Here is a 15168-nt window from a genome sequence, read left to right on the forward strand (position 1 = left end):
GGGAATGACCTGCCTGTGTCCTTACAGAACAATGTACTGGTCAGACTGGGGCAATCACCCCAAGATTGAGACAGCTGCCATGGATGGGACGCTGCGGGAGACCCTGGTGCAGGACAACATCCAGTGGCCAACAGGTGAGAGAGACAGGTGACAGGAGGGGGGACAAAAGCCACGATGGGGACACGTCCAACCATTTGTGTTGGGGAGTGTTGTTCTGAGGGCTTGGAGCCCCATGGCAGAAGGGTATAGGGGTAGTGGCAGTGCTGCTCTATGGGTCAGCTGCTCAGGAGGGGCTTGGGGAGGACTGGGGGCTCACTGAGGGCTGTGTCCCCTCAGGTCTGGCTGTGGACTACCACAACGAGAGGCTGTACTGGGCCGATGCCAAGCTCTCCGTCATCGGCAGCATCCGCCTCAACGGCACCGACCCTGTGGTGGCCATCGACAACAAGAGGGGTAAGGGGTGTCCCATGGGGGTCCCTGGCCTCAGAACCCACCCCAAATCCCCAAATCCCTGCCTCCACGTGTCTTCTCCTGGCTTTCTCAGGGCTGAGCCACCCGTTCAGCATCGACATCTTTGAGGACTACATCTATGGCGTCACCTACATCAACAACCGCATCTTCAAGATCCACAAGTTCGGGCAGAAGCCTGTCACCAACCTGACATCCGGCCTCAACCACGCCACCGACGTCGTGCTCTACCACCAGTACAAGCAGCCAGAGGGTGGGTGAGGGCCTGGGACCCCCACCCTGCTCCTGGGGTGGTGGGGAGGTGCCAGGGGGTGAGGGAGGTGTTGGTAGAGCTTGGGAAGAGGGGACTCAGACCCCCAAGTTCCTGCCCAAAGTTGGGGTGTCTGGGTGGGCAGAGCAAGGGGTTGCTGAAGTGGGTTTGGGGAGTCCAACTGGCCAGGTGGTGACCTCAGGGCATGGAGAGCACAGCACAGAGCTTTGGAGGTGGTGTGGAACAAGAAGAGCTGTGGGTCACCACCTCTCTGTCCTCACCATCTGTGCCCTCTCCTCCTGCATTGAGTCTGAGGGGACTCAGACCCCCAAGTCCTTACCCAGAGTGGGGGTGTCTGGGTGGGCAGAGCAAGGGGTTGGTGAGTCCAGCTGGGCAGGTGGTGACCTCAGGGCATGGAGAGCACAGCACAGAGCTGTGGAGGGGAATGTCCTAGAGGAGCAAGAAGGGCTGTGGGTCACCACACTGTCACCACCTCTCTGTCCTCACCATCTGTGCCCTCTCCTCCTGCAGTGACCAACCCTTGTGACCGTAAGAAGTGCGAGTGGCTCTGCCTGCTCAGCCCCAGTGGCCCCGTGTGCACCTGCCCCAATGGGAAACGCCTGGACAATGGCACCTGTGTGGTTGTCCCCTCGCCCACCGTGTCCCCTGTAGGTAGGTGACACCAGAGGAGCAGAGGATGAGGATGAGGATGAAGGGGGAGGTTGGGTCCTGCCAGCGCAGCCCTGCTCACTTCCATCCCCTCTGTGCCTCTGTGCCTTTGTATCTGTATCTATATCTATATCTATATCTATATCTTATTTATATTTATATTTAGGTATGTTTATATCTATATTTATACCTATATCTATATATCTATATCTTATACCTTATATCCTATATTTATATTTAGGTATGTTTATATCTATATTTATATCTATATCTATATATCTATATCTTATATCTTATATCCTATATTTATATTTAGGTATGTTTATATCTATATTTATATCTATATCTATATATCTATATCTTATATCTTATATCTTATATCTTATATCCTATATTTATATTTAGGTATATTTATATATATATTTATATCTATATATCTATATATTATATTTATATTTATATTTATATTTATATTTATATTTATATTTATATTTATATTTATATTTATATTTATATAACTCCACCACACTACTTGAGAAAATTAACACACCATCACTTTCTAACACAGCACATATAACATTCACTTGAATATTCGCCAAAAACCAAGCATAAAATACACATTTTTCATATTTCTCACATTTTTTTCACCCCTCCCTGGCAGTGCCCACCACTGACACGTGTGACCTGGAGTGCCTGAACGGTGGCAGCTGCTTCCTGAACGCCCGCAAGCAGGCAAAGTGCCGCTGCCAGCCCCACTACAGCGGGGACAGGTGCCAGATCAACCAGTGCTCAGGCTTCTGCCAGAACGGGGGCACCTGCGCTGCCTCCCCCTCAGGTGAGCCAGGGGGGTCAGGGAACCTCGCTCTCTCTTCCTCTTTAGCTCTCTCCCCCTCTCTCAGTCCTGCTCCAGCTGTGCCTGGCAGCTCCAGGCAGCTCCCTGCACTTGGCCCTTTGCAATAAACTCCAAGTTCCATGACCAGAAGAAGATTTATAATGGGAACCTCACTCCCTTATCCTCTTTACCTCTCTCCCTCTCTCAGTCCTGCTCCAGCTGTGCCTGGCAGTTCCCAGCAGCTCCCTGCACTTGGCCCTTTGCAATGAACCCCAAGTTCCACGACCAGAAGAAGATTTATAATGGGAACCTCACTCCCTTATCCTCTTTACCTCTCTCCCTCTCTCAGTCCTGCTCCAGCTGTGGCTGGCAGCTCCAGGCAGCTCCCTGCACTTGGCCCTTTGCAATGAACCCCAAGTTCCACGATCCTCTGTGCCCCCAGAAGAAGATTTATTGTATTGTAACAGGAACCTCATTCTCATCCTCTTTATCACTCTCTCTCTCTCAGGCCTGCTCCAGCTGTGGCTGGCAGTTCCCAGCAGGTCCCTGCACTTGGCCCTTTGCAATAAACCCCAAATTCCATAACCAGAAGAAGATTTATAATGGGAACCTTGCTCTCTCATCCTCTCTACCTCTCTCCCCCTCTCTCAGTCCTGCTCCAGCTGTGGGTGGCAGCTCCAGGCAGGTCCCTGCACTTGGCCCTTTGCAATAAACTCCAAGTTCCACGACCAGAAGAAGCTTTATTGTATTGCAACAGGAACCTCTCTCTGTCTCTCATCCTCTCTACCCCTCTCTTCTCTCAGTCCTGCTCCAGCTGTGGCTGGCAGTTCCCAGCAGCTCCCTGCACCCAGACCCTTTGCAATAAACCCCAAGTTCCATGACCAGAAGAAGATTTATAATGGGAACCTCACTCTCTTATCCTCTTAACCACTCTCTCCCTCTTTGGGGCTGCTCCAGCTGTGGTTGGCAGCTCCAGGCAGGTCCCTGCACTTGGCCCTTTGCAATAAACCCCAAATTCCGCGCTCTGGCTTCAGAGACCTCTCGTGTCCATCTGTCCTGACCTTCCTTCAGTGGCTCTAAGGGGATTTTTCTCCCCAGGAATGCCGACCTGCCGCTGCCCCACGGGTTTCACGGGGCCCAGGTGTAACCAGCAGGTGTGCTCGGGTTACTGCCAGCACAACGGCAGCTGCAGCGTCAACCAGGGCAACCAGCCCAGCTGCCGCTGCCTGCCCTCCTTCATCGGGGACCGCTGCCAGTACCGTGAGTGACACTGCTGGGACACGGCTGGGGGCACTGGGAGGGTGGGTGGCACTCGTTTGGAGGTGTCTGGGGACATTTTGGGCGTTAAAAGGACGGGTGGCACTCATTTGGGGGTGTCTGGGGACAATTTGGGCGTTAAAAAGATGGGTGGCACTCATTTGGGGGTGTTTGGGGACAATTTGGGCGTTAAAAAATGGGTGTCACTCATTTGAGGGTGTCTGGGGACAATTTGGGCGTTAAAAGGATGGGTGGCACTCATTTGGGGGTGTCTGGGGACAATTTGGGCGTTAAAAGGATGGGTGGCACTCATTTGGGGGTGTCTGGGGACAATTTGGGCATTAAAAGGATGGGTGGCACTCATTTGGGGGTGTGTGGGGACAATTTGGGCATTAAAAGGGTGAGTGTTCCTCACCTGAGGACATCTGGGGACAGCAGTGTTGGAAGGGGTGTTGGAAGGATGGGTGTCACTCATCTGTGGGTGTCTGGGGACAGTAATGGGGGAGTCAGGAGGATGGGTGTCCCTCATTTGGGGGTGTCTGGGGACAACAATGGGGGCGTTAAAAAGATGGGTGTCACTCATTTGGGGATGTCTGGGGACGACAGTGGGGACATTAAAAGCATGGGTGTCACTCATTTGGGGGTGTCTGGGGACAATTTGGGCGTTAAAAGGATGGGTGTCACTCACCTGAGGACATCTGGGGACAGCAATGTTGGAAGGGGTGTTGGAAGGGTGGGTGTCACTCATCTGTGGGTGTCTGGGGACAGTAATGGGGGAGTTGGGAACATGGGTGTCACTCATTTGGGGATGTCTGGGGACAACAATGGGGGCATTAAAAGGATGGGTGTCCCTCAGTTGGGGACACCTGGGGACAGCAGTGGAAGGTGTTGGAAGGATGGGTGTCCCTCATTTGGGGATGCCTGGGGACAATTTGGGCATTAAAAGGATGGGTGTCCCTCACCTGGGGATGTCTGGGGACAGAAGGGTGGGTGTCCCTCACCTGGGGATGTCTGGGGACAGACCTCTGGGGACAATGCCAGAGTGTTGGGTTCCCAACCCTCTTCTGTGTTTTTCCCACCCTCTGTGTCCCCTCTGGGGACACCATCAGGGCTTGGGCTCCCATCTCCCCCTCCATTTGGGAGCAGCACCCATGGGACTGGATTTGCACGTCCCCCTCTTTGCTGGGATGCTCTGTGGGGCTGGCTGCTCCTCCATGGAGCACTGGCACCACCAGCTGCCCACCCTGACCCCCTTGTGCCCCCTCCCAGGGCAGTGCTTTGATTACTGTGAGAACGACGGCGTGTGCCAGATGACAGCCAGTGGTGCCAAGCAGTGCCGCTGCCCCCCTCAGTTTGAGGGTGCCCAGTGCCAGGAGAACAAGTGCTCCCGGTGCCAGGAGGGCAAGTGCAACATCAACAAGCAGAGTGGAGAGGTTTCCTGCATGTAGGTGTTGGGAATGTGCAGCTGGAGGGGGGAAAAAGGGTGGTGGGCACAGAGAAAACCAGAAAAATCTGTTCCTCTATGGCAGGGATGGCCAGAGCTGGGTGGGTAATACAGGGTGGGTAAATCTGGGAGGATGAGGAGGAGGTGGATGTGTCTGAGTGCATCCCCAGAGCCCATCCTGGTGTCCCAGGGGTGGGATGAGCCCAGAGCTGAGTCCTGAGGGGATGAGGGGGCACAGAACACCCAGGGAGGGCACAGAACCCCCAAAGGAGGCACAGAACACCCCAGGGATGGCACAGAACACCCCAGGGATGGCACAGAACACCCCAAGGGGGCACAGAACACCCCAAGGGGGCACAGAACCCCCAAAGGAGGCACAGAACACCCCAGGGATGGCACAGAACACCCCAGGGATGGCACAGAGCACCCCAGGGAGGGCACAGAACACCCAGAGGGGGGGCACAGAACACCCTGGAGGGGGCACAGGGCAGGTGGGGGTAGCACAGAGCACCCAGAGGGGGCACAGAGCACCCCAGGGGTAGCACAGAACACCCAGAGGGGGCACAGAGCACCCAGGGATGGCACAGAACACCCAAAGGAGGCACAGAACACCCCAGGGATGGCACAGAACACCCCAGGGATGGCACAGAACACCCCAGGGATGGCACAGAACACCCAGGGATGGCACAGAGCACCCCAGGGAGGGCACAGAACACCCCAGGGATGGCACAGAACACCCCAAGGGGGCACAGAACACCCAGAGGGGGCACAGAGCACCCAGGGATGGCACAGAACACCCAGGGATGGCACAGAACACCCCAGGGATGGCACAGAACACCCCAGGGGTAGCACAGAACACCCAGGGATGGCACAGAACACCCCAGGGATGGCACAGAGCACCCAGGGATGGCACAGAACACCCAGGGATGGCACAGAGCACCCCAGGGGTAGCACAGAACACCCAGGGATGGCACAGGGCAGCCAGGGATGGCACAGGGCAGCCTGGTGGTACCCGTGGGGCTGATCCCCTGTGCCCCCCCAGCTGCCCCGATGGGAAGATAGCCCCGAGCTGCCTGACCTGTGACAATTTCTGCCTGCACGGTGGCACCTGCTCCATCAGCGACAAGACCCAGCTGCCAGAATGCCAGTAAGAGAGGAGGGGGGCACACGGGATGGGGGGGCTCAGAGGGGCTCTTTGTCCCTCCAAACGTCACTGACACGCCCCAAATCTGTGTCCCCGCCCCGGCCCGACCCCAGCTCCGTGTGCTGCTGTCCCTCCCTCCCTCCCTGCATGGCCCTGCCCCGCTAATCCCGGTGCTCTCCCTGCTGCTCTCCCCCAGGTGCCCCGCGGGCAGGACGGGCCCGCGCTGCGAGGAGCTGGTGGTGGGCGAGCAGCAGAGCAGCCGTGAGTGGGGGGCACTGGGTGGCACCCCCCGTTCGTGCCACCCCACACCCAGGGGGGTTTTGGGGGGCAGGTTAATTTGGGGGCAGTGGGTGAACCCCCTTCCATCCCACACCACACCCAGGGGCGTTTTGGGGGGCAGGTTAATGTGGGGGCAGTGTGTGACCCCCCTTCCATCCCACACCACACCCAGGGGGGTTTTGGGGGGCAGGTTAATGTGGGGGCACTGTGTGACGCCTCCTTCCATCCCACACCACACCCAGGGGGGTTTTTGGGGGGCAGGTTAATGTGGGGGCACTGTGTGACCCCCCTTCCATCCCACACCACACCCAGGGGGGTTTTGGGGGGCAGGTTAATTTGGGGGCAGTGGGTGAACCCCCCCTTCCATCCCACACCACACCCAGGGGGGTTTTGGGGGGCAGGTTAAGTGGGGGACAATGTGTGACCCCCCCCCTTCCATGCCATACCCAGGGGGGTTTTTGGGGGGCAGGTTAAGTGGGGGACAGTGGGTGACTCCCCTTCCATGCCACACCAAACCCAGGGCATTTGTCAGGCACTTTGTTGGGGGGCACTGTGTGACCCCCTTTCCATCCCACGCCACACCCAGGGGATTTTTGGGGGGCAGATTAACTGGGGGGCAGTGTGTGACCCCCCCCCCCCCTTCCATGCCATACCCAGGGCGTTTTTTGGGGGTCAGGTTAATTTGGGGTCGGTATGTGACCCCATTTCCATCCCACACCACTCTGAGGGGTTTTTTGGGGGGATATAGGTTAATCTTGGGGCAGTGTGTGACCCCATTTCCACCCCACACCACACCCAGGGTTATTTTGGGGGTCAGGTTAATTTGGGGTCGGTATGTGACCCCATTTCCATCCCACACCACTCTGAGGAGTTTTTTTGGGGGGATATAGGTTAATCTTGGGGCAGTGTGTGACCCCATTTCCACCCCACACCACACCCATGGGTTTTTGGGGGTCAGGTTAATTTAGGGGCACTGTGTGACCCCATTTCCACCCCACACCACTCCCAGGGTTATTTTGGGGGACAGGTTAATTTGGGGTCAGTGTGTGACCCCATTTCCACCCCACACCACTCCCAGGGTTATTTTGGGGGTCAGGTTAATTTAGGGGCACTGTGTGACCCCGTTTCCGTCCCACACCGCTCCCATGGGTTATTTTGGGGGACAGGTTAATTTAGGGGCACTGTGTGACCCCATTTCCACCCCACACCACTCCCAGGGTTATTTTGGGGGTCAGGTTAATTTAGGGGCCCTGTGTGACCCCGTTTCCACCCCACACCGCTCCCATGGGTTTATTGCCCCTGAGCACCTCCTGCCCCCCGTTCTCTGGTGAAAAGGGGGGGACAGGCCCAGCCCAGGCTGCCCCACATGTCCCCAGGGCTCTGAGTGCCTTCCTCCCTCAGGAACAGCCTCCATCGTCATCCCCATCCTGCTGCTCCTCATCCTCCTCACCGTGGTGGCTTTTGTGTGGTACAAATGGAGAATTAAAGGGTGAGTGATGCCCATGGACGGGGGGGGCTCCTCGAGGGTTTGGGGACACCCTGGGGGTGTCACTGACCCTGTGCCCCCCTCAAACCTCAGTGCCAAGGGCTTCCAGCACCAGAGGATGACCAACGGTGCCATGAACGTGGAGATTGGGAACCCCACGTACAAAATGTACGAGGGGGAGCCCGATGACGACGTGGGGGAGCTGCTGGATGCTGACTTTGCCCTGGACCCCGACAAGGTGAGAGGGGCTGGGGGCTCTGCAGGGTCCTGCCCAAAGTGGGGGACACGTGCTGGGGTGGGGGGCACGTTGCTGTGGCTCTCAAGGGGGGGTTCTGAGGGGTTTTGGGGCTGATGGGTCTCTGAGGGTCTCAGTTGGGAGAGAGAGGGATTCTCAATTGAGTCTGAGGGATCTCAAAGGTTTTGGGGTCTCTGAGGGGTCTCAAAGGTTTTGGGGTTGAGGGGCTCTGAGGGGTCACAAAGGTTTTGGGGTCTCAGGATTTTCAAAGGTTTTGGGGTCTCTGAGGGGTCTCAAAGGTTTTGGGGCTGGGGGGTTCTGAGGGATCTTAAAGGTTTTGGGGTCTCTGAGGGGTCTCAAAGGTTTTGGATTGGGAAGCTCTGAGGGATCTCAGATTTTGGGGCTGGGGAGCTCTGAGGGGTCTCAAAGGTTTTGGGGTTGAGGGGCTCTGAGGGGTCACAAAGGTTTTGGGGTCTCAGGATTTTCAAAGGTTTTGGGGTCTCTGAGGGGTCTCAAAGGTTTTGGGGTTGGGGGTTCTGAGGGGTCTCAAAGGTTTTGGGGTCTCTGAGGGGTCTCAAAGGTTTTGGGGCTGGGGAGCTCTGAGGGGTCACAAAGGCTTTGGGGTCTCTGAGGGGTCTCAGATTTTGGGGCTGATGGGTCTCTGAGGGTCTCAACTGGGAGGTCTGAGGGGTTGCAGAGGCTTTGAGGGATCTCAAAGGTTTTGGGTTGGGGGACTCTGAGGGGTCTCAAAGGTTTTGGGGTCTCTGAGGGGTCTCAGATTTTGGGGCTGGGAGGCTCTGAAGGTTCACAAAGGTTTTGGGGTTGGGGGGCTCTGAGGCCTCTCATAGGCTTTGGGTTGGGGGGTCTGAGGGATCTCAAAAGTTTTGGGGTTGGGGGCTCTGAGGGCTCTCAAAGGTTTTGGCGTCTCTGAGGGCTCTCAAAGGCTTTGGGGTCTCTGAGGGGTCTCAAAGGTTTTTGGTTGGGGTCTCTGAGGGCTCTCAAAGGCTTTGGGGTCTCTGAGGGGTCTCAAAGATTTTGAGGTTGGGGTCTCTGAGGGCTCTCAAAGGCTTTGGGGTCTCTGAGGGCTCTCAAAGGTTTTTGGTTGGGGTCTCTGAGGGCTCTCAAAGGCTTTGGGGTCTCTGAGGGCTCTCAAAGGTTTTTGGTTGGGGTCTCTGAGGACTCTCAAAGGCTTTGGGGTCTCTGAGGGCTCTCAAAGGCTTTGGGGTCTCTGAGGGGTCTCGGATTTTGGGGCTGGGGGCTCTGAGGAGCCACAGAGGTTTTGGGGCTGGGGGCTGCAGGCAGAGCCAGCAGAGCTGCCCCATTTCAACACGAGGTCCCATCTATGGGGGGCTCTCCCCGAGTGACCCCAGCGTGGCGAGCACCCCCCACCCCCAGGGATGGCATTTCTGGCCAGGGGGGAGGTGATGAGGGGGGGGCTTTGGGGATGTCCTTACCCCCTCCCACCTTTTCTGCCCCCCCTTTTTTTGCAGCCCACCAACTTCACCAACCCCGTGTACGCCACGCTCTACATGGGGGCCCACAACAGCCGCAACTCCCTGGCCAGCACGGACGAGAAACGGGAGCTGCTGGCACGGGGGGGGGACGACGACCTTGCAGACCCCCTGGCATAGATAGGGGGGCACGAGGGGGCCGGGGGGGGGGGCCACGAGCCGCTGTATAAATGTACAAATGAAGGATTATTACTTTTCTATGTGAGCAGTATTATTACCTGTATATTTTTCCCCCCTCTTCTCCCCCACCCCTGGTTTCAGGCCCAGACCCGGCTTTTTTTTTTTTTGGTTTGGTTTCTTTGAAATTTCTTTACATTTGGGCGCCCCCCCCCCCCCCCCGTCCTTTTCTCCTCCTTGTTTTTCCCTCCTCTCACCATCAAACACATCGGGGCTGGGGTTTGGGGTGGAGGGGGGGGACACACATGGGGGTCACAGCTGGGGAAGGGGTCACAGCTTGGAGGGGAGGCACAGGAGGGTCCCACACGCTCCCAAACCCCCCCTAAGGGCAGAGCTCCCCTCCCCAGGGACCCCCATTTGCTTCCCCCGCCCCAATTTGCTGCTCCTTGGCTTCCCCCTTGTCCTGCAGCTCCCCCCCAGCCCCCATTCCCCTCCCTCCCATTTTTGCCCCCATTCCCCTCCCTCCCATTTTTGCCCCATTCCCCTCCCTCCCATTTTTCCCCCCATTCCCCTCCCTCCCATTTTTGCCCCATTCCCCTCCCTCCCATTTTTCCCCCCATTCCCCTCCCTCCCCTCTTTTTGCCCCATTTTCCCCCTCCACTCTTTTCCTTCCCCCTCCCCAATTTTCGAATTTTCCCCCCCTCCCTCCCCAATTTTCCCCCCCTCCCTCCCCAATTTTCCAATTTTCCTCTCCCTCCCCAATTTTCCAATTTTCCCCTCCCTCCCCTTTTTTCCTTCTCCCCTCCCTCTCCAATTTCCCAATTTTCCCCTCCCTCTCTCTGCCTCCCTTTCCCCCATTCCCTCCCCAACTGTTACAGGGGTCAGGATGAAGCCCCCAGCCCCACTGAGGTGTGGGGTGGGGGGGTCCCCAGCCCCTCAGCCCCCTCCCTCTCTCCTGCTCTCCAACATGCACATTTTTTAACAGGAAAAATAATTAAAAAAACCCTAAAAAACACAAAAAACCCCAAAAAACCAAAAAAAAACCCAAACAAACCTGGAAATGACCTAGCTTTTATAGTAGAAATAAATAAATAAACGCATGTGGGGGGGCGGGGGGGGGGGGACACCCCATCCTTTTATTGGGGGGAAATGTTTTAATAATTTTTGCTGGATTACTTTACAACTAAACAAAACAGATATTGTTATAAATAAAATTTTTAAAAAGTGAAGCGCGGGCTGATGGTTGGAGAGGGGGGCGGGAGGGGGGGGGGCATTTTTGGGAATGGGGATGGGGAACGGGGAATGGGGAACTGGGAATGGGAATGGGGAAAGGGGAATGGGGAACTGGGAATGGGGAAAGGGGAAGGTGGGAAAGGGGAATGGGGAAAGGGAAAAGGGGGAAAGGGGAATGGGGAATGGGGAGAGGGGAACCGGAACGGGGAATGGGGAATGGGGAGAGGGGAACGGGGATTGGGGAACCGGGAACGGGGAATGGGGAACGGGGAATGGGGAGCGGGGAATGGGGAACGGGGAACGGGGAATGGGGGAACCGGCGGCGCCGGCGGCGCGCGCAGTCCCGGGAGCCGCCACCAGGTGGCGACACCGCCATCGAGAACGGGGCAGGGGGGGCAGCGCGCGCGTCCCCGTGTCCCCCCCAGTGTGACCCCCCCGTGTCCCCCCATGTGTCCCCCACAGTGTCACCCCCTCTGTGTCCCCCCCATGTGTTCCCTTCCATGTCCCCCCCCGTGTCACCCCCTCCGTGTCCCACCTGTCCGCCCCCATGGATTCCCCCCGTAAGCCCACCCTGAGTGTCCCCCATGTCCCACCTCTGTCTCCTCCATGTCCCCTGAGCATCTCCCATGTCCCCCCTGTGTCCCCCATGTCCTCCCATTGTCCCTCGTGTCCCCTAAGCATCCCTCATGACCCCTCAGCGTGTCCCTCCTGTTCCCCATGTACCCCCATTGTGTTCCCCATATCCCCTGAGTGTCCCCCATGTCTCCTGAGCATCTCCCATATCCCCTCTGTGTCCCCGTGTCCCCTGAGTACCCCCAGTGTCCCCCATGTCCCCCAGTGTCCCCCATGTCCCCCAGTGTCCCCCATGTCCCCCATCTCCCCATTTTCCCCTCCCTTGTGCCCCCCCCCGTGCCTGGGGGTGTCCCCTCTCACTCTCCCACCCCCCCACAACCACAGGGGCGACCAGAACAGCACCAGCTGAGGGGGGGGCTCACTTGGGACCCCCCCCCTTACCCCAGGCACCCGTGGGCTCCCGTCTGCGCCTCGTGGTCACCCGTGGGGGGCTCGTCCTGCGGGGGTGGGGGGCTCAGGGCATCGCTCCCATCATCATCCTCAACGCGAGCCAGGCGGCTGCGAGGGACCCCCAGGGCCATGGCAGCTCCTGGTGCCCCCCCCGGGGGTCTCCCTGAGCCCCCTCCCCATCATCCTCATCATCATCTTCATCCTCATCATCACCATCATCATCATCACCCCCCGGCCCCCCGCAGCCGCTGCCTTTGAGCCCCCCCAGCCCCGCGCCGGGTGCCGGCGGCCTCAGATCTATTTCAATCCCGGCTCTTTGTTCACTTATCGGTCCTTAAATCTCCTCCCGAGGTTTTTCCTCCCTTTTCCCCTCTCCCCCCTCCCCACCACCACCACCCCCCCCCCACCCTTCACCAAATCCTTTTTATCTTTTCCCTTCAATATTTTCTATTTTTCACCCTCTTCCCCCATTCATCCCCCTCGCCTGCTTCTGCCCCTCCCGTGGGCTGCTTAAAGTGGGGAGGGGGCTCTGGAAGAGCCTCGCGGACCCCGGGGTGTGTGAGACCATCGGGGACCCCCCCCGGGGGAGTTTTCCTGGTGATTTGGGGGGGGGGGGGTCCCCGGAGCTTTGGTCACCCCAAACCACGGGGGGAGCAGCGCTGGGGGAGACCCCGGTGGGATTGGAGAGGGTGGGAGGGGGTGCGGAGACCCCTGAAATGCGGGAATTGGGGGGGTCAGGGAGGAGCGGGGGGGTCACGCTCTGACCCCCACATTCTCAGGACCCGCCCTTGAGGAGTTTTCCTGGCGATTTTGGGGGGGTCCCGAGGGGTCTGGGTGCCCCCGGAGCCCCTCCAGGCTTCGGTCACCCCAACGGAGGGGGCAGCGCTGGGGGACCCCGGTGGGATTGGAGAGGGTGGGAGGGGTGGGGAGGGGGTGCGGAGACCCCCGAAATGCGGGAACTGGGGGCTCCGGGGGGATCGGGGGGCTCAGGGAGGATGGGGGGGGGGGCTCTGAGAGGATTGAGGGGCTCAGAAAGGATCGGGGGGTTCAGGGAGAATCGGGGGGCTCTGGGAGGATCGGGGGCCTCCGGGAGGATCGGGGGGCTCCGGGGGGATCAGGGGGGTTCAGGAAGGATCGGGGGGCTCTGAGAGGATTGAGGGGCTCAGAAAGGATCGGGGTGCTCTGGGAGGATCGGGGAGCTCAGAGAGGATTGGGGAGCTCAGGGAGGTTCGGGGGGCTCAGGAAGGATCGGGGAGCTCAGGAAGGTTCGGGGGGCTCAGGAAGGTTCGGGGGGCTCAGGGAGGTTCGGGGGGTTCAGGAAGGATCGGGGGGCTCTGGGGGGATCGGGGGCTCTGGGGGGATCGGGGGGGCTCAGGGAGGATCGGGGGGTTCAGGAAGGATCGGGGGGCTCTGGGGGGATCGGGGGCTCTGGGGGGATCGGGGGGGCTCAGGAAGGATCGGGGAGCTCAGAGAGGATCGGGGGGCTCAGGAAGGATCGGGGGGCTCTGGGGGGATCGGGGGCTCTGGGGTCTCACACCCAGCGGGGCAGCAGCAGCCGCAGGGATGGGATGGGGGGGTCCCCCTCAAGCGGGGGTCGCTCCTCTGACCCCCCCACATACCCAGGACCCCCATGAGGGCGGTCCGGGGCTGGTTGGGACCCCCGTGATGGCAGCAGCAGCTCCGGACCCCCCGCTCCTCGTGGCTCTGCGCTCTCCTCTCTCTCTCCCTCACTCCTCACCCTCTCCTTTCCCTTTTCCCCGTTTCTCCTGTTCTAATTCCGTCTCCGCGCGTCCACGCGGTTCCGCAGCGCCCCCCCCGCCCCTGCGTGCCCCCCACCACCCCCGAGTGCCCCCAAATCCCCCCCTTAAACCCCCCCCGAGTGCCCCCAAACCCCCCCCGAACGTCGCCAGCGCCGCCGATCCCCTCAGCTCCCCGCGCTAATCACAGCGATAACAGCAATTAACGATCAATTAACGGCCGGGGGGGGGCACAACCCCTCGAGGACCCCTGGGAGAGGGGCTGGGGGCCGGGGCATGAGCACACGCGTGTCCATTTGCACACACGTGTCCATGTGCACACACGTGTCCGTTTGCACACACGTGTCCATTTGCACACACGTGTCCGTGCAGGTGACGCGGGTGGGGGGGGCAGGATAAGGGGGGGGGGGGGGTCCCCAGGGTGCCCCCACCCCTTCCTGAGGGAGTTTTGGGGGGGTTCAAGCAGGAGGGGCAGCGCCGCCCGTGCCTCCGGTGGGGTCTCCGGGAAATGGGGCGGGGGTCGCAGCAACGGGGGGGTCCCGGATGGGGAGGGAGGGGGGGGCACCTCGGGGTGTCCTGGATCGGGGGGCAGGAGCGGGGTGTCCTGGGGGGGGCTCCGAGAAAGGGGGGGCAGGATCGGGGGTACCCCGAGGTGATGGAGGAGAGTTGTGGGGGGGAACCAGGGGCACCCCACGGTGATGGAGAAGAGGGGGGGGAGCATCAGGGGCACCCCGGGATGCTGAAGGAGGCGAGGGGGGGACCGGGGGCACCCCGAGGTGGTGGAGAAAAGGGGGGGGCACCAGGAGCACCCCCAGAGGTGATGAAGGAAGCGGGGGGGGCACCAGGGGCACCCCGAGGTGATGGAGAAGAGGGGGGAGAGCACCCCAAGGTGATGAAGAAGAGGGGCAGCACCAGGGGCACCTCGAGGTGATGAAGAAAAGGGGGGGCACCCGGGGCACCCCGAGGTGGTGAAGAAGAGGATGGGGGCAGCACCAGGGGCACCCCGGGATGCTGAAGGAGGCGGGGGGCAACACCAGGGGCACCCCGAGGTTGTGGAGAAAAGGGGGAGCACCAGGAACACCCCGAGGTGGTGGAGAAGAGGGGGGGCACAGCTGGGGGCACCCCGAGGTGATGAAGAAGAGGATGGGGACAGGACCGGCGACACCCCGGGATGATGAAGAGGTGATGAAGAAGAGGGGGGGGAGCACCAGGAGCACCCCTCGAGGTGGTGGAGAAAAGGGGGCAGCACCAGGGGTACCCCGAGGTGATGGAAAAGAAGGGGGGGGGTCCCCCAAGCTGCCGGCCGGGGTGGGGGGGGTCGCGGGCACCTCGGCCTCGCCCCTCGCCCCTCGCCCCTCGCCCCCGTCCCCGCTCCGTGGCGGAGCCTCCGCTGCTGGCGGGGCCGGTGCGGGGTCCCGGAGCCGCCTCCCCCCGGTTCCCCCCCACCCCCGGTCCCCGCCGCC

General features: G+C 59.8%; 1 protein-coding gene across 4 annotated transcripts in view; it reads left to right on the forward strand.

Annotated features, from left to right (window-relative positions):
- The window catches only part of LRP1 (LDL receptor related protein 1), a 120741-nt gene extending 109820 nt beyond the window's left edge, over positions 1-10921 (forward strand). For all 4 annotated transcript variants that reach the window (XM_036399995.2, XM_036399997.2, XM_036399996.2 and 1 more), the window contains exons 78-89: positions 28-134; positions 337-453; positions 545-721; positions 1250-1390; positions 2049-2222; positions 3318-3479; positions 4746-4920; positions 5963-6067; positions 6261-6325; positions 7745-7832; positions 7923-8067; positions 9555-10921. In XM_036399995.2, coding sequence (XP_036255888.1) covers positions 28-134; positions 337-453; positions 545-721; positions 1250-1390; positions 2049-2222; positions 3318-3479; positions 4746-4920; positions 5963-6067; positions 6261-6325; positions 7745-7832; positions 7923-8067; positions 9555-9695 — 1597 coding nt within the window. In that variant the 3' untranslated portion in view covers positions 9696-10921. The remainder of the gene's footprint in view (positions 1-27; positions 135-336; positions 454-544; positions 722-1249; positions 1391-2048; positions 2223-3317; positions 3480-4745; positions 4921-5962; positions 6068-6260; positions 6326-7744; positions 7833-7922; positions 8068-9554) is intronic.
- The last annotated feature ends 4247 nt before the right edge of the window (positions 10922-15168 follow it).

Source organism: Molothrus ater, chromosome 30, assembly GCF_012460135.2.
Source record: "Molothrus ater isolate BHLD 08-10-18 breed brown headed cowbird chromosome 30, BPBGC_Mater_1.1, whole genome shotgun sequence".
Lineage (NCBI taxonomy): Eukaryota > Metazoa > Chordata > Aves > Passeriformes > Icteridae > Molothrus > Molothrus ater.